Consider the following 18,562-nt stretch of genomic DNA (forward strand, 5'->3'; position numbering starts at 1 on the left):
ACCACAACTGGTCAAAGGCTGTGGTATGTGCTTTCCTGTCTGTGGGAAATTGCATATAAAAGATCCCTGGCTGTATTAGGAAAAATGTAGTGGGTTTCCTCTGTTAACTACAAGTCAGAATTACCAAATGTTTGACATCCAATAGCCACTGATTAATTAATCAGTATGTGCTCCAGTGGTGTCGTTAAACAAAACAAACTTCTTCTTCCATCCAGTTACTAAAAATAAAGTTAAATCCTGTACAAAATATAATTTACAGTAAAAATATTTATTTTATAATTGTATTAAAGACTGCAATTCACGAACTAGCGTCGGCTCATCTACTGGTAGAGCGCCATCTGGATTCGTCTGAGAAGTTTGATAAAGAGGCCGAGTTGCTGGCGGAGGACCGAGATAAGTTACAGCGAAGAGTTGGAGAACTGGAGGAGCACCTTGATGCCATTCACAGAGAACTGGACGTATCTCGGGAGACACACACGGCAGCTGTCACAGACTGGAAACAAGCAGTAATGTCTAGTTAATACAGAACATCACACTGGACCCTATAGCTGTGCTTAATACAGAACATCACACTTGGCTCTATAGCTGTGCTTAATACAGAACATCACACTGGGCCCTAGCTGTGCTTAACACAGAACATCACACTGGGCCCTATAGCTGTGCTTAATACAGAACATCACACTGGGCCCTAGCTGTGCTTAACACAGAACATCATACTGGGCTCTAGCTGTGCTTAACACAGAACATCACACTTGGCCCTATAGCTGTGCTTAACACAGAACATCACACTGGGCCCTATAGCTGTGCTTAACACAGAACATCACACTGGGCCCTATAGCTGTGCTTAATACAGAACATCACACTGGACCCTATAGCTGTGCTTAATACAGAACATCACACTGGGCCCTATAGCTGTGCTTAATACAGAACATCACACTGGGCCCTATAGCTGTGCTTAACACAGAACATCACACTGGGCCCTAGCTGTGCTTAATACAGAACATCACACTGGGCCCTAACTGTGCTTAATACAGAACATCACACTGGGCCCTATAGCTGTGCTTAACACAGAACATCACACTGGGCCCTATAGCTGTGCTTAATGCAGAACATCACACTGGGCCCTAGCTGTGCTTAATACAGAACATCACACTGGACCCTATAGCTGTGCTTAATACAGAACATAACACTGTGCTCTAGCTGTGCTTAACACAGAACATCACACTGGGCCCTAACTGTGCTTAATACAGAACATCAGACTGGGCCCTATAGCTGTGCTTAACACAGAACATCACACTGGGCCCTAGTACACTGGGCCCTAGCTGTGCTTGATACAGAACATCACACTGGGCCCTAGCTGTGCTTAATACAGAACATCACAATGGACCCTAGCTGTGCTTAATACAGAACATCACACTGGACCCTATAGCTGTGCTTAATACAGAACATCACACTTGGCCCTATAGCTGTGCTTAACACAGAACATCACATTTGGCCCTAGTTGTGCTTAACACAGAACATCACACTGGACCCTATAGCTGTGCTTAATACAGAAGATCACACTGGACCCTATAGCTGTGCTTAATACAGAACATCACACTGGACCCTATAGCTGTGCTTAACACAGAACATCACACTGGGCCCTATAGCTGTGCTTAATACAGAACATCACACTGGGCCCTAGCTGTGCTTAATACAGAACATCACAATGGACTCTATAGCTGTGCTTAACACAGAACATCACACTGGGCCCTAGCTGTGCTTAATACAGAACATCACACTGGGTCCTATAGCTGTGCTTAATACAGAACATCACACTGGGCCCTAGCTGTGCTTAATACAGAACATCACACTGGACCCTATAGCTGTGCTTAATACAGAACACACACTGGACCCTATAGCTGAACACAGAACATCACACTGGGCCCTATAGCTGTGCTTAATACAGAACATCACACTGGGCCCTAGCTGTGCTTAATACAGAACATCACAATGGACCCTATAGCTGTGCTTAACACAGAACATCACACTGGACCCTATAGCTGTGCTTAATACAGAACATCACACTGGGCCCTATAGCTGTGCTTAATACAGAACATCACACTTGGCCCTATAGCTGTGCTTAATACAGAACATCACACTGGGCCCTAGCTGTGCTTAATACAGAACATCACACTGGGCCCTAGCTGTGCTTAATACAGAACATCACACTGGGCCCTAGCTGTGCTTAACACAGAACATCACACTGGGCCCTATAGCTGTGCTTATAAAACTTTCAAAGTCCAGTATCCAGTTTCACAAAACATAAGTTTTACATTTACGACTAGCAGTAACACCTCTCGAACATTTACACAAGCATGTCATATATTTTAGACAGAAAATTAGGAAATTTGATCAGTGTAAGGACAAACAAAAAATTAGCTTCAGTATATTTTAAACTATATTAGTTGTATACTGTTTGTAGTTATACAATTGTTGTTCAGTCATACATTTACGTTTACATGCAAAACTAGGCTTACAATATTTTGTGAAAATGGTCCACAGCCCTGCATGTGCTTATTAAACTGTTAAAGTCTTGGCTCTGTACTTGTAAAACTATTAAACTCCAGACTGCATGTATACTTACACATTTTTAAAGTCCAGGCTTATAAAATGTTTAAAGTCCAGTATTTGTGAACACTATTTCTGAGCTTATGGATAACTTAAAGCTTTGTATTTTAGGTATTGTATTGTGAGTTTTTAATTTTGCAGAGCTCTGACTTGCAAGATGAGATTGAGAAGTTGAAAGAGTCACTAGACGAAGTTAAGAAATCTAAGATGGAGTTAGAGGATCTGAATTCAGAATGGGCTCAGAGAAACATGGAGGTCACAAAACAACTCGACAAGGCCAAGGTAATTGAGTACCGCATGTGTTTGAATGAGACATATTGAAACCTAGATCTACCAGACAGTCAAAGCTCTTCAGTGCTCATCAGTGAATGTTGCAGTCGGTTATTTCCAGGTGTGAACAAACCACATTCAGTTATGAAGCAATAATATCGAACCCAATCCACGTGTATAATTTTATATGGATTTTAACACTCACTTCCACTTCTGCTTTGTTATATTTTTGGTTTGACATTGATTAGTCACATGACATAACATTGCATCTAGGGTCTCCATGAGTATTTGAGTACGGGCCGAGTCCAGCATGACTCAAGTCTGTTCACAGGACTCAAGTACCTGTGCAAGGAAAAGCACTCTCATTTAATTATATTTTTTACGTCACTTTGCTATATGCTTGCCGCCAGTTACATTATAGACATGGAAGAAAAATAAAAGTGGAATGTGTGGAATGCAATACAATGGCATGATTTGGCATCCATGTTCAGCGTTGGAATTAAGATGCATATATGGTAACTTCAGACTGGTGGTTGGTCAACTTGCCCCAGATGCACTTTATTTTATATTAGATTTGACAGAACTGCACTATATTTCATGCCGGAATATACACTAGCTCGGAGTTCAGGGTGTAAATTGTCACATTAGTAACATGAGCAATGAACATTTAAAGTGTTTTTGTTTGCTGTACCAGACCGACACAGATCAGCTGGAGCTCCTAGATATCAGTCAGTCAACCCATGTAAGGTGTTTGAAGCATGTAAAATCCTTGTCAACCCATGTAAGGTGTTTGAAGCATGTAAAATCCTTGTCAACCCATGCAAGGTGTTTGAAGCATGTAAAATCCTTGTCATGCCAGGTCTGCAATAACAAGACTGCCTTGATGACATCGGCAGTGTTTACATTACTGATAGGTGTTTTGCCAGTTTGGGGTGAGTTGACTAAACAGTTTGGGGTGAGTTGACTAAACAATTTGGGGCAAGTTGACTAAACAGTTTGGGGTGAGTTGACTAAACTGTTTTAGGTGAGTTGTCTAAACAGTTTGAGGTGATTTGCTTAAACAGTTTGGGGTGAATTGACTAAACAGTTTGGGATGAGTTGACTAAAACAATTTGGGGCGAGTTTACTAAACAATTTGGGACGAGTTGACTAAACAATTTGGGGCGAATTGACTAAACAGTTTGAGGTGAGTTGACTAAACAGTTTAGGGTGAGTTGACTAAACAGTTTGAAGTGAGTTGACTAAACAGTTTGGGGCGAGTTGACTAAATAGTTTGGGCGAGTTGACTAAACAGTTTAGGGCGAGTTGACTAAACAGTTTGGGGTGAGTTGACTAAACAGTTTGAGGTGAGTTGTCTAAACAGTTTGAAGTGAGTTGACTAAACAGTTTGAAGTGAGTTGACTAAACAGTTTGGGGGCAAGTTGACTAAACAATTTGAGGTGAGTTGACTAAATAGTTTTGGGTGAGTTGACTAAAACATTTGGGGTGAGTTGACTAAACAGTTTGGGGTGAGTTGACTAAAACATTTGGGGTGAGTTGACTAAACAGTTTGGGGTGAGTTGAATAAACAGTTTGGGTGAGTTGACTAAAACAGTTTGAAGTGAGTTGACTAAAACAGTTTGGGGTGAGTTGACTAAACAGTTTGGGGGCGAGTTAACTAAACAGTTTGGGGCGAGTTGACTAAACAGTTTGGGGTGAGTTGACTAAACAGTTTGGGGTGAGTTAACATAACAGTTTGGGGTGAGTTGACTAAACAGTTTGGGGTGAGTTGACTAAAACATTTGGGGTGATTTGACTAAACAGTTTGGTGTCAGTTGACTAAAACTTTTGGGGTCAGTTGACTAAACAGTTTGGGGTCAGTTGACTAAACAGTTTGGGGTCAGTTGACCAACCACTGGGGCAAGTTGACCAGCATTCACCTAAATGCAAGTGTTGTATTTCAAAAGTATAATCATTTGACAAAATATGAATGCTGGTATACATAATACTACCATTAAATGTGAACATTACAGTTCACAAAATGGTAAATTTAACAAACCAATTTTCTGTATATAATTCTGTGGGACTTGAATGTTAATGTTTGGAACCATCTACAATTATAATTATTATAGTATGTAGATTACAAAAAAATATGGTTCTATTTTTCCTAATCAAGGTCAAGGTCATTTTGATGTTGATCACTTGAGGTCAGAAACCCAAAACCAACTTATAGCATCAATGTGAGAGGTATTTTGGTCTTCAGAACATAGACAGAGTGTGACCACTGTATAGATAAGTCAATATTATGCATGAATGTTGTATATGGGGGGGGGGGGGGGGGGGGGGGGGATAGGGGGGCCAATGACAAATGTACAAAAAGTGTACATGGGGGAGGGGTGGTAAAACAGTCCCTGATTATGTGCATAAAAACTTTATGGCTGGCACCCAATTAGTTGTGTGAAAGACCTACTACGTGTATACGGTACTAGCCATTTTACAGTGACAAGATGGCATACCTCTTTACACAAACTTGCACATTAGTCAAGTCTACGTTGTACACTAGCAGAGAGCTGTATGCACCTATTTTTAAGAGACTGATCAGACCCTTTTTGACACGCTAAATCCCCCCTTTTTGACAGAAACTACACTTTTTTTGTGTGGATTTGACCAAATGTGACATAACATCTATAATCCATCTATAATCCATCTATAATCCATCTATAATCCATCTAAGTCTCCTTGAACACTGTTTATATAAATCATTTCAGTTTGATTTGACGTAAGAACAAAAGTAAAATATTTTGGAAATAACAAAATAAACACTATTTTTGTGTGCAATTTAGACAACAGTCGGCTCAGAAATAAATAACTTGTAGTACAAATACCACAGTAAGAAAAGGGCACTCTCTCTATGGGACGGACTATAGTAGTTAGCACACTAAACATCCCCACCCTTTCAGATTCCTATATCGATCTACAAAACAAACATTTATTCATGGTTTAGTGTAGTTTTGATATGCTACATGCCAGTATTTTAAAGACATTATACAATCTCAACATATTTCACTTAGCGCCTTGCACACATTTATAGTGGTGACCTCAAAACTACCTTGATATTCATCACAAAAAAATGGAACCATATTTTTTCTGAATCTGTATATAATAATGATTACAAATATTGCTTCCAAAAATTAACACGAAATTCCAACTGGACCTATTTTAGCCACATACATGTACGCCCCTACCCTAATTTTTTCTTTTTATCGTTATTTCTTTGTCTTCTTTCTAGGAAAAACTTGATGTTCCTAAGACTGAACTGAGTCAACAGACAGACATGAGTTTGTTCTGTGTGGACGTCGTTTCCACCCAGACAGCTGTGAGCTGCAGCACCAAACCTACACAGACTGCGTTGAATATCAGCGTCTCCAGCACACAGACAGAACAAATAACAGTGTCATGGGCTACATCACAAACAATAGACCCTGCCCTGGCCAGCACCGCAACACAGACCGAGTCTGTTTCTACGAGTCATCATTCTACACAGATCGAGTCTGTTTCTACGAGTCATCATTCTACACAGACCGAGAACAACAGCTTGGTAGATTTGAATTTAAACAACAACCACATCAACAGGGATTTGAGATGTGTCACCAATACTGTAGTTAACAATCATCACAATGTCATCAACAAGGATTTGGCTTGTGTCGGCAGTACTGATGTCAATATTGACTATATCAACAAGGATTTGAGTTGTGTAAGCAATACTGCTGTTAATATTGACGATGTAGTTGATGTCAGTGATGTTGCCAATGCTGTCCAACCTGCTGCTGTTGATGGAGATGCTGTAGATGACAGTTGGTTTCTACAGATCAGCCCAGTTGCAAAATATCTAGTCTTACCGAGTCTATAGGTTGCCAGATGACCAGATCCTTCCTGACTGTATACGACCCTGCCAGTAAGGATGGAACTTGTGGATTAGTGGCTGACACAGGAGGGAAAAGACGACCAGAAGACTGTAAGAGATCTGATGATGATGTGGCCATGACTCCTCCACCTCATCTAGTGAGGAACATGGTGCCGCTGTCAGAAACATCAAGCATTCTGCAACCTTTAACGAATGAAGATACTGGAAAGAATTCCACCAGTGCTCAGTCAGCTGTTGATGGTGCTCAGTCTAACAGTCCACCCTGTAAAGTTCCTACACTCAGTGATCAGCATCTGACTTGTGATACCAGTACAAACAACCATTACTCTGATAAACATTATGAAAGTCAGAAACAGTTTTCCGTATCTACGTCTGCTGATGTAAGCCTGCATTCAGCTTCAGATGCTGGAAGTCTGCTGACCGACACATTGTTGGTTCAAAATGACAATACACTAAAGTGCTCTGGAAGACAGCAGCAGCACTGTATATCAGCTACATTGGTTGCTATAAATCAGCATTCTGTTTCTAGTACTGGAAACCTGATCACTGACACATCTTTGATCCAGAGTGATAATACTCAGTCTGATAATGGTACTGCACCACCCTGTGATGCCACAATGAAGACCAGAACAGTTTCTAATTTCACAAGAGATGTACATTGTGTAAAAGATACAGATATGACCATCACACATCCGTCACCATTTAGCACCCCACTATGTCCAAGGAGAACTAAGGACAGTGCTAGTAAAGCAGACACAAACCTATCACCATTTCACTTTTCACCATCACCAAAGAGAACTAAAGGGCCTCTTAGTGAAAAAGACACACACCTATTGCCATTCTGCTTTTCGCCATCACCAAAGAGAGCCAAGGGGGATGTTAGTAAAGTAGACATACACCCATCACCATCACGGAAGACAGCCAGCATTAGTAAAGATTGTCCCATGCTACAGAGTGATACATGTACAAGTGATGTGGGCAGTAAACACTTGTTGATCTCAGGCAAATCCGAATCTTCAGATCAGCTGACCAAGAAACTGAAATCTGACGTGATACAGTCAAGTGAAAGTCAAGTAATTAACTCCTGTCCACCTTTGACCTCATCTTCAACTGAAGTCTGCATATCTTCATCTTTCACTGTGCCAGCTACTAAGAATATAGGTTTGCATTGCAGTGTGTTCATTATCTTTGGGGTGAGATGTAGCCCAGTGGTAAAGCGTTCACTTGATGCATGGTCGGTTTGGGATCGATCCCTGCCGGTGGGCCCATTGGGCTATTTCTTGCTCCAGCCAATTTGACATCCAATGGACGATGATTAATAAATGAATATGCTCTAGTGGTATCATTAAACAAAACAAACTTCTTTTTTTATCATTATCTTTGAAAGTAGAAAGTTGTTTGAGAAATGTATGTGTGTCTGTATAGCTACTAAATGTAGTAAGTATGACAAATAGGCAGGGGTGACAGCAACAGTAGATGTCGAAATATGCTTGTACTGCTGCTTATGAACACTCTGGCACTTGGCATTATTCTTTTGTTAATAATAATGCTAAATCTGTCATGTTAATTAATTCTCAAATTTATAACCCATTAGAATTGATTTATCAGTACCCTTCGACTGGTTCATCCCAGGTCATGTTGTATGCAGTTCTGTCTAAGAGAAGTGCATATAAAATATACCTTGTTGCTTTTCAGTGGGGGTAGCCTATGTGACAGCTGGCAGGTGGTTTCCTCTCTCACTAAACTAAATGTTAAAATCACCATATAGATGTGTTGGACGCCAAATAGTTGTAGTGGTATTTTTTCATGATCGTTTGCCTGTAGAATTGTTGGTTATTACTTTGGAATTCTTTTTGTACTACTGTTTGATATATCGTTATGTGTTGAGTTCATTACTCCTGTATGTGTTAGGTACCATGGTAACTGATGACCATTGAGATGGCATGACTGTACAATACATTAATGCAAAAAATACTTTATTTGCACCTTGGGTGAAACTGCTGTGATGTAATTCGAAGGACTTGTTGATTTTTTTAATTATGGTACACATAATCATGTTATAATTTTATTATTGTTGTATATTGTAAGACGATGATTCAAGGCACCCCAACCTTAACATTGCCAGTGATTTGGGGGTAATAAAGGTTTAGAAAAAAAAGAAGAAAAAAAAAGAAGATTTTTATAATTATCTTTTTTATTTGTATAACCTCAGGATTTATTTCCCACGTAAAGAAACTTGCGACTGCTACCGGTAGAATTTCGGCATCAAAGTTAGACGTGTCAAAAGAGAAGACAAGTGGAGGCCTTAAGACTATGAGAGAATCATTTCTATTGGCTGATTCCAGTCACCCACAACAGAAGGTTAGAGTTGTGCAGGTGTCACGCTCTCCGAGACGCAGACAGTTTCCAAGTGTGATGATGTCATCAGTAGCTGCTGTCTCAAGAACGATAACTCCAGCTGGAACGAGTATTGCTGGTAATATTCCAAAATGTATTTAATTAATGAATATCCACAAAGAGTTTTGTGGCAAATGAAGATACTGTATGAAAATTAGATGTTCAACATCAATACAAAAAATATTTAAAAAAATGAAAACAACTTTAAAGAGTTACATTCAATAAAAAAATAAAAATAATGATACACACAAAATGAAATAACAAAACTGAAATTGATCAGATTGAATGGAGCTAAAATGAACTGATTTGGTATTTGTATCACATTCTATTGTCTTTGACCACTGTGTAAAAGTCTTTGAAAATGACAGGTAAAAATCTTTGAAAGTCTTTGAATATGGTCTTTAAGGCTATGAACCCTGTGAATACTGTGTGCTGTATTTGCAACTCACAAGGTAAACCACAAGAATGCTACAGTCTCTGCATTAGGGCAGGACTTAATAGCCCAGTGGTAAAGCACTCGCATGATGCATGGTCGGTTTAACATTGATCCCCTTGCATCGATGGACCCTTTGGGCTATTTCTCATACCAGCCAGTGTACCATGACTGGTATATCAAAGACTGTGGTATGTGCTATCCTGTCTGTGGGATGGTGCATCTGTCTGTAGGATGACCGGCCTCGGTAGTGTCATGGTTAGGCCATCGGTCTACAGGCTGGTAGGTACTGGGTTCGCAACCCAGTCAAGGCATGGGATTTTTAATCCAGATACCAACTCCAAACCCTGAGTTAGTGCTCAGCAAGGCTCAATGGGTAGGTGTAAAAAATCAATGTGCTCTAGTGGCATCGTTAAATAAAACAAAGTTTACTGTCTGTGGGATGGTGCATATAATTGCTACTAATGGAAAAATGTAGGGAGTTTCCTCTATAAGGCTACAAACATTTTGACATTCAATAGCCTAGTATAACTAATAATTAAATTTCCGTTAAATTCATTACAGTTTAACGTCGTCCTATTGGTCAAGATGTAGCAACAAGAGTGTTCATTTCTCGATGAATGTAAATATTACATAGTCAGGGAATGTCATATCTGATGACGTCATTTTATACTGGCAAGTTGTCTATGAGCATTATTGTTTATGGACCAAAAATAATTCAAAATAAAGTATGAAGTTTTAGTGTTATTATTAGCAAGTATGATTCAAATTTTATTATAAATATTGTCTGTTATTTCTTTTACGTTTATCTCGGTATGAACAAAAAAATTTGTATCCGCAAACTTATGTGAGAATAAAATGTGAACTTTTAGTGTTATTATTAGCAGGTATGATTCAAATTTAATTATAAATATTGTCTGTTATTTCTTTTATGTTCATCTGGGTATAAACAAAACAATTATCCGCAAACTTATGTGAGAACGGCTTCACCGATTCACACAGTTTACTGATGATTTTTGTTTGTTCATACCCCTATGAACGTAAAAGAAATAGCAGACAATCATTAAATAATGTGCTCTAGTGGTGTCGTTAAACAAAACACAAATTTTTCAATCTCTGCACCGTATGGTAAGGACCAGCACTCGCTTGAAAAACTGAACCAGTGTGCATGTATATGTACTTTATTGAGACACGGACAGATTCTCAGTTACAGGTGAATCTACAAACTTAATGCATGTTAGTAATAGTGTTTTATATTCTTTACAGGTAAGAGTAATAACACACAAAGAAATCTTTCTACAACGCCCAAGGGAATTTTGAAAGGTTTGTCGCATTTGTCAATTACATATTACCCAAGCCAATAAAAGAGCCATTTGCCACGTTTACGATTATTATATTTGGTTTACTGCGACAGATACTTTATCAAACAGAAATTAATGACCAACTTCTCAATAATAATGTGTTATTAAAGATCTGAGCAATTGCGTCAGGTATTGATCTAAGGCTGTTAAAAACATATTCACTGACGCTTCATTATGCAGTCATACTCATCAGAGAAAATGTTGAAAGGGTTGAGAGTATAAATATTGCGATATATTTGCAGTGGAAGAAACATTTGAAAGGGGTGAGAGAATAAATCATTCTCGTGGAAGGTCATCCAGTACTTAAAGGGGTGAGAGGGAATGCTACTCTGGAAGGTTTTTAAATCATGGAGCCTCGTATAGTCCTTCCCACAGGGAATGCCTTTTTTCATATTATGCAATTTACTATGAGCTACATGGATTTATTTCTGAGCCGATTGTTTTCTAAATTAATTGTACACAAAAATTGTACACAAAAATTATATATTTTTATTATTTGCAAAACACTTAATTTTCTTGTTATTTACTAAAAACGTTTTTGTAGGAGGCTGGGACAGACTAGATTATTGCAGAACACTCAAGTCAACTGTTTCATATTATATAGAACACAGGGCAGGATTTGGCTCAGTCAGAGTGCTCGGCTGAGGTGCTGGCATCACAGGATCGAACCACCTCGATGGATCCATTCAGCTGATTGGTGTTTTTCTCTCGTTCCATCCAGTGTGCCACAACTAGTCAAAGGCAGTGGTATGTGCTTTCCTGTCTGTGGAAAAGTGCATATAAAAGATCCCTGGCTACTAATGGAAAAATGTAGCAGGTTTCCTCTCTAAGACTATATGTCCAAATTACCAAATGTTTGACATACAATAGCTGATGATTAATAAATCAATGTGCTCTAGTGGTGTCGTTAAACAAAACAAACTTCTTCTTCCTGTCTGTGGAAAAGTGCATACAAAAGATCCTTGGCTACTAATGGAAAAATGTAGCGGGTTTCCTCTCTAAGACTATATGTCCAAATTAATAAATGTTTGACATACAATAGCTGATGATTAATAAATCAATGTGCTCTAGTGGTGTCGTTAAACTTGGTTGGGGTGGGTGGTGTGGGTGATCATATAGAATAGAGTAGATTCTACTACTATGTAAAACAATTTCAGGATATATGCGTGCGTGTTGTTTGAACTGTACTGCAGTTGGTCGCAATCAACCATACATGTACATGTAGCTGTAATTTGATGTTAGCCAGTCATCGGCTGCAATTCAAAATGTCTCTTAAAGGTGATAAAGTTACAGCTGTTTGTTGAAAGAGTCGGTACATATTCAGTAATTCTCCATACCTTTATAAAGATCAAACGGTGCATGAAATAGACATATTTGTAATACTTGAGGTGCCGGAACATGAATATTCCATTACAATAAACACTGAAACACGTTGGTTCCCAGTAAAAGTTTGCCAGTACGGGAATATTCCGTTATTATGAATATCATTATAACGAGAGTTGATTGTATACAGAAAATATATATATTATCAAAAAAACAAAGTTTTAGCAGCACCAAACACTGAGATGTTCAGAAACTGATTGAATATACTAATACTGAAAACAAGAAATGTCTTTAATATGTTGTTTTAGTTGTTAAAAGTCTACATGGAAAAAGTTTAACAATAACAGCAAACTCCGTAACTCACTTTAAGACAATTGTTTATTTGTTTATTTAGTAGAGGTAACCATTTGTTTAATTTTTAGATCCTGAGTTAAAAACACAGCAACAAACAAAATCTGTGAGTTTCTCTGGACCTCTGCAGTCTTCAAAGGTAATGGTTTAATTGTTTTCAAATCTTGCATCTTCTATATCTTAGATATTTTGTATTACAGGATACCAGGAATGCCTGGTATGTGTTTACTTGTATCTGTTAAGTAAACATGTTTATTTATCATATGTAAGTTTATTCAAATAAAATTTTTGTGAAAAACAATTGGTAAAACATAGCATGGCTTGTCTGCCCATTATAAACAGACCTGTGACATCATCGGGGTAAAACAAAGTTGCATGGTTTGTCTTTTGCATGCGTTCGAGTATGGAGAAAAAAGAAAGAAAGATTAAAGACATACAGTGATTGGGACAATCAAAGTTGACAATGGTTGAACAGTGTTGTTTAGCCAATTGTCAGAATTGTTATGGGGTTTTAAAAGGATGGGACCAACCTTTTTTTGTTCCCTGACGACTACTATACATGTATCTGGGACCAAAATGGACTGCTTGTGTAAAGCTAAGACGAGCTCACACTGTTATTTGTGTTATAACTACAGCATGGCTAGGGATGTTTGAGGCTATCTTAGTGCTGTGAAATCGTAAAGCCATCATAGGCTACACATGTACCTATGACGTCACTACAGCACACACCACAGTCACGTCATTGCTTATGATGGTTTTATGATTTCATAATGCTAAGATAGTTTTGAAAATATGGGGCCCTGGTTATTATAAATCATTTACAAATTATGCAAAACAAAACACAAAAGTAAGTTTCTGGGTGTTAACAATGTATTGCTGAATGAAATGAGTTGACTCCAACTCACCATAAATGCCCACTATATACCAAAAAGCAACATTTACACCATTAAACTCATATCGTTTGATTCCTAGAATGGTAATCTTTCTTCCTATACTATTTAATATATTTTAAAGTCATATTCACCAAAACGTCACGCAGCAACGTCATCTGAGAAAACGGGTTCCATTACTTTATGCGTGTCACTAGTTGATATTGAGGTCACACGTTCATACAGAGTGCTAGTAGACAATCCAGGTTTTCATTACGTTATATATAATTTCACTTTGAAAAAGTAATAGTGCTGTATTGGCAAGACTATTAATGTGATAATATTTTAAAGACCTATAACAGCGTTATTAATTATTTTTGCAAACAAACAACACTAATGTCCTTTCCTCTAATTGTGATCAATACTAAAACTAAACACCAGATAGGAAACCATTTATTCTTTCTCACTCAGATTATTATACTGACTCAAATTAAAAACTTCACAACCATTTCATCTTGGCCAACTTGCAAATATGACAGAAGAATGTGTTGAATAAGATATATTTTAATTGTATGTCATCCATAGGAAGAATAGCAATAAATGTGGAGTCCAAAATCTGTTCGATGCACCCACAGGATTCGCCAAAACCAGAAGCAGTCAAAATGGTAATTCACCAGCACAAACACAAGCACAGGTTCAGTAGCGCGTATGCCTCCATGTGTACCCACAATTGCAAATCAACGCCGCCTTATTGACTGCTTGATCATGCGTGTAGACTGCATTAGGGATATGGCGCCAAGTTCCTGTAAAGTCTGTGGAGGGTTGCTTAGAGTGCGCAGTCATCTTCCCAGCTCGATGGGATTCAAGTAGGGTGACCTTGAAGGCCACCCCATAACATTGATGCTAGCGTTTCTCAGGTAATCCCTTGTCAAGATGGCCGTTTGGGGTCTGGCATTGTCGTGTTGAAAAATCAGCTGCCATGAAGGACACAAGTTCCTGGGCTAGCACCTGGTAGCGATATGTAGCAGCACTGAGGTTGCCATGGATGTCAAGAGGTCGAGAATGGCCATTCCCACAGAAAGCACCCCAAACCATTAGGCTTCCACCTCCAAATCTGTCAACTTTATTGACACAACACTGAGCATAACATTCACTACGTCTTCTCCAAACCCTCTGCCTGCCATCAGCAAATTGCAGTGTGAATCTTGAGTTATCGCTAAACACGACTATGCCCACAGATAGATCCAACATATCGGCACCGTGTGTGGAGGTGAGCAGTTTGCAGCTGATTTCTGATCATTTTCGCCATCATGAAATGGTTGCAGAGGTGACATAACAGGATATAACGGTCATCTGTCTGTGACGTCACACATGGTCTACCCAGTCGGGGACGATCAGCTGTGGTGCCAGTTTGTTGTACTTGTGCCCGCAGATCATAAACTGCCCATCGACTGCAACCAAACTCCCTTGCAACATCGGCTATTGACATTCATGGTTGCAACAACAAATATCGTTACAAGGTGTTTTTTTGTTTTGTCAGACTACTATGAGTAAGCATAAAGATAAAAACACATGTACTATCATAGTCACGTGACCAGTGGCACGTGCAACACCACTTTCGCCTCAGTGGTGCTGTGCACGTGCTATGGATTGGGTCACGTGGGCTGTGATGGGCTTCAGATGCAGTGTTGATATTTCCATTATCCTATTTATTCCTGTAAACTACTTGCTTTTAAAACTAAATCTTGTTGACTTTATTCAAATTTAACATTGTGAAGTTTTTAATTTGACTCAGTATATTTTACTTATTGCTGGGTGGGACGTAGTCCAGTGGTAAAATGCTCACCTGATGCACGGTCGGTCTAGGATCGATCCTTGTTGGTGGGCCCACTGGGCTATTTCTCGTTCCAGCCAGTGCACTGTCACTGGTATATCAAAGGCCATGGTATGTGCTATCCTGTCTGTGTTAAGGTGCATATAAAAGATCCTAATTGTTACTAACTGCTACTAAACTGTGGCAGGTTTCCTATCTAAGAATATATGTCAAAATTACCAAATGTTTAACATCCACTAGCTGTTGATTAATAAATCAATGTGTTCCAGTGTTGTCATTAAACAAAACAAACTTTAACTTTACTTATTGCCTGTCTGACTATACAATCAGCTTTGCATGGTTATAGTTTTTGCAAATATTAACTTAATAACCGGTGGGGACTGGTTTACGTGTTATAAATTTGTTTCCTGATAAGAGAATTTTGGAGAGCCTTCTAAAGATTTCAGTGTTTTATGGGGAGGGTGGGAAGTAGTCCAGCATGTGACAAACTGCCAGTGTTTGAAGGGGAGGCTGGGAAGTAGTCCAGCATGTGACAAACTGCCAGTGTTTGAAGGGGAGGCTGGGAAGTAGTGCAGCATGTGACAAACTGTCAGTGTTTGAAGGGGAGGCTGGGAAGTAGTCCAGCATGTGACAAAGTGTCAGTGTTTGAAGGGGAGGCTGGGAAAGTGTGTGACAAACTGCCAGTGTTTGAAGGGGGCTGGGAGTAGTCTGGACAAAGAGTGTTTGAAGGGGAGGCTGGGAAGTCCAGCATGTGACAAAGTGTCAGTGTTTGAAGGGGAGGCTGGGAAGTAGTCCAGCATGTGACAAACTGCCAGTGTTTGAAGGGGAGGCTGGGAAGTAGTCCAGCATGTGACAAACTGCCAGTGTTTGAAGGGGAGGCTGGGAAGTAGTGCAGCATGTGACAAACTGCCAGTGTTTGAAGGGGCAGGCTGGGTTTGAAGGGGAGGCTGGGAAGTCCAGCATGTGACAAAGTGTCAGTGTTTGAAGGGGAGGCTGGGAAGTAGTCCAGCATGTGACAAAGTGTCAGTGTTTGAAGGGGAGGCTGGGAAGTAGTCTGTGGAGTGTTTGAAGGGGAGGCTGGGAAGTAGTCCAGCATGTGACAAAGTGTCAGTGTTTGAAGGGGAGGCTGGGAAGTAGTCCAGCATGTGACAAACTGCCAGTGTTTGAAGGGGAGGCTGGGAAGTAGTGCAGCATGTGACAAAGTGCTGTCAGTGTTTGAAGGGGAGGCTGGGAAGTAGTCCAGCATGTGACAAAGTGTCAGTGTTTGAAGGGGAGGCTGGGAAGTAGTCCAGCATGTGACAAACTGCCAGTGTTTGAAGGGGAGGCTGGGAAGTAGTATGTGACAAAGTGCTGTTTACAGCTCGTGAAGTAGTATTGATAAATGGCATGTAGTATTGATAAATATATATCTGTTTATTATCTGTTAATGATGAACAGCACATATTATTGATAAATATATATCTGTTTATTATCTGTTACAGATGAACAGCATGTAGTACTGATAAATAGATATCTGTTTATTATCTGTTACAGATGAACAGCATGTAGTATTGATAAATAGATATCTGTTTATTATCTGTTACAGATGAACAGCATGTAGTATTGATAAATAAATATTCTCTGTTTATTGTGTTACAGATGAACAGCATGTAGTATTGATAAATAAATATTCTCTGTTTATTGTGTTACAGATGAACAGCATGTAGTATTGATAAATAAATATTCTCTGTTTATTGTGTTACAGATGAACAGCATGTAGTATTGATAAATAAATATTCTCTGTTTATTGTGTTACAGATGAACAACATGTAGTATTGATAAATAAATATTCTCTGTTTATTGTGTTACAGATGAACAGCATGTAGTATTGATAAATAAATATTCTCTGTTTATTGTGTTACAGATGAACAACATGTAGTATTGATAAATAAATATTCTCTGTTTATTGTGTTACAGATGAACAGCATGTAGTATTAATAAATAAATATTCTCTGTTTATTGTGTGTTACAGATGTTGAGTAATGTGACTGGTGACTCGGTGGTGAGACAGCACAGACAACAGTCGACCGTGGAAGGAGAGAAGTTGTTGTTCTCTGACAGCGATGATGATAACGATGACGACTTTGTCAGTCAGTGTCCGAACACCACCTCCTCAGACAAACTCAACAAGACAAACAAACGAAGACATGAAAAATACTTTTAGCTGTATTATTTGTATTTATTGTATTTTTCACTTTTATTATATATTGTTCGGATAGGGTACAATCTACACTTATAACAGGTGTAATTTATCAATCCAAATACCTTACACCATCTTGTTAGATCAAGGCGACTATAAGAACAAAACAAGTCACCAAAATAATCTAAGCTAGTCTGAGTGCTCTTACAATTCTACAACGGCCGCTAGCTGTATCCGATTCAAAACATTATTCGGGCCTGACACTTGTTGCTAGCCTGAGCGTGCATTACAACTCAGTGCGACTGCCAGTTGTTAGTCTTAATGCATTCACAACTCAACTGGATGGTTGTAGAAGTCATGACAGCTGAACCATACCAACTTTCTGCAGGCAGTTGGTAGGATGAGCCTAGCATTACACTGAGTTAGGTGGTCAATGACTATGGGGAGCGGGGGTGGGGGAAAAATAAAATTGTCAATCGGTCCCGCTTGATGTCTTCATTAACGGGGGGGGGGGGGGGGGGGGGGGGGCGAGTGGTGAGGGGGGGGAAAAGAAAGGAATAAAAAAAAAAAAAAATTATCACATCAGTGGGAATAAAACACCCCACAAATTGTATATATTTTACATAATGGAATAAATAATATAAAAAAGGAATAAAAGTTATGAATTTAAATCCCATATATGTATAAAAAGTACGAGTATTCAGTACTGTGTCCTGAAAATTCATAAAAGATCGCACCGTTGAAGCGTTTGACAGCCTGAGCTAGCACATGTTTAGACAAAGAGATTAATAACGTCATCACTGATTGGATGAAATCTGACCTCTACTGGCTCTTGAGATAACAGTACATGTAGCTGTTCTGCTTACTCCCACTTGTTAACAAGAAAGTGGAAATCTTTTGTTAATTTTAAAATCCTTTATAATTATTGGATAGACTACATTGAACAGTCAACAATAAATACATTTATTGATTATTTCAGTATATTTTATGCTATTTCAAGCAGTTTGTATTGCACAAAAGTCTCTTGCTTC

At 39.0% G+C, this 18,562-nt stretch overlaps 2 protein-coding genes across 5 annotated transcripts in view; both read left to right on the top strand.

Moving 5' to 3' along the window:
- Positions 1 to 6,769, top strand: part of LOC121376761 (coiled-coil domain-containing protein 73-like) — a 173,194-nt gene extending 166,425 nt beyond the window's left edge. For all 4 annotated transcript variants that reach the window (XM_041504531.1, XM_041504530.1, XM_041504532.1 and 1 more), the window contains 3 exons: positions 291 to 506; positions 2,752 to 2,892; positions 6,149 to 6,769. In XM_041504531.1, coding sequence (XP_041360465.1) covers positions 291 to 506; positions 2,752 to 2,892; positions 6,149 to 6,769 — 978 coding nt within the window. The remainder of the gene's footprint in view (positions 1 to 290; positions 507 to 2,751; positions 2,893 to 6,148) is intronic.
- An 8-nt stretch (positions 6,770 to 6,777) lies between these two features.
- On the top strand, positions 6,778 to 18,026 carry LOC121376762. The gene is made up of 5 exons (XM_041504535.1): positions 6,778 to 7,945; positions 8,997 to 9,260; positions 10,881 to 10,937; positions 12,721 to 12,788; positions 17,364 to 18,026. Exons 1-5 carry the CDS (start codon positions 6,778 to 6,780, stop codon positions 17,553 to 17,555), a joined length of 1,749 nt encoding a protein of 582 aa, XP_041360469.1. The 3' UTR covers positions 17,556 to 18,026.
- The last annotated feature ends 536 nt before the right edge of the window (positions 18,027 to 18,562 follow it).

The sequence above is a fragment of the Gigantopelta aegis genome, chromosome 7 (genome assembly GCF_016097555.1).
Source record: "Gigantopelta aegis isolate Gae_Host chromosome 7, Gae_host_genome, whole genome shotgun sequence".
Classification (NCBI taxonomy): Eukaryota; Metazoa; Mollusca; class Gastropoda; order Neomphalida; family Peltospiridae; genus Gigantopelta; species Gigantopelta aegis.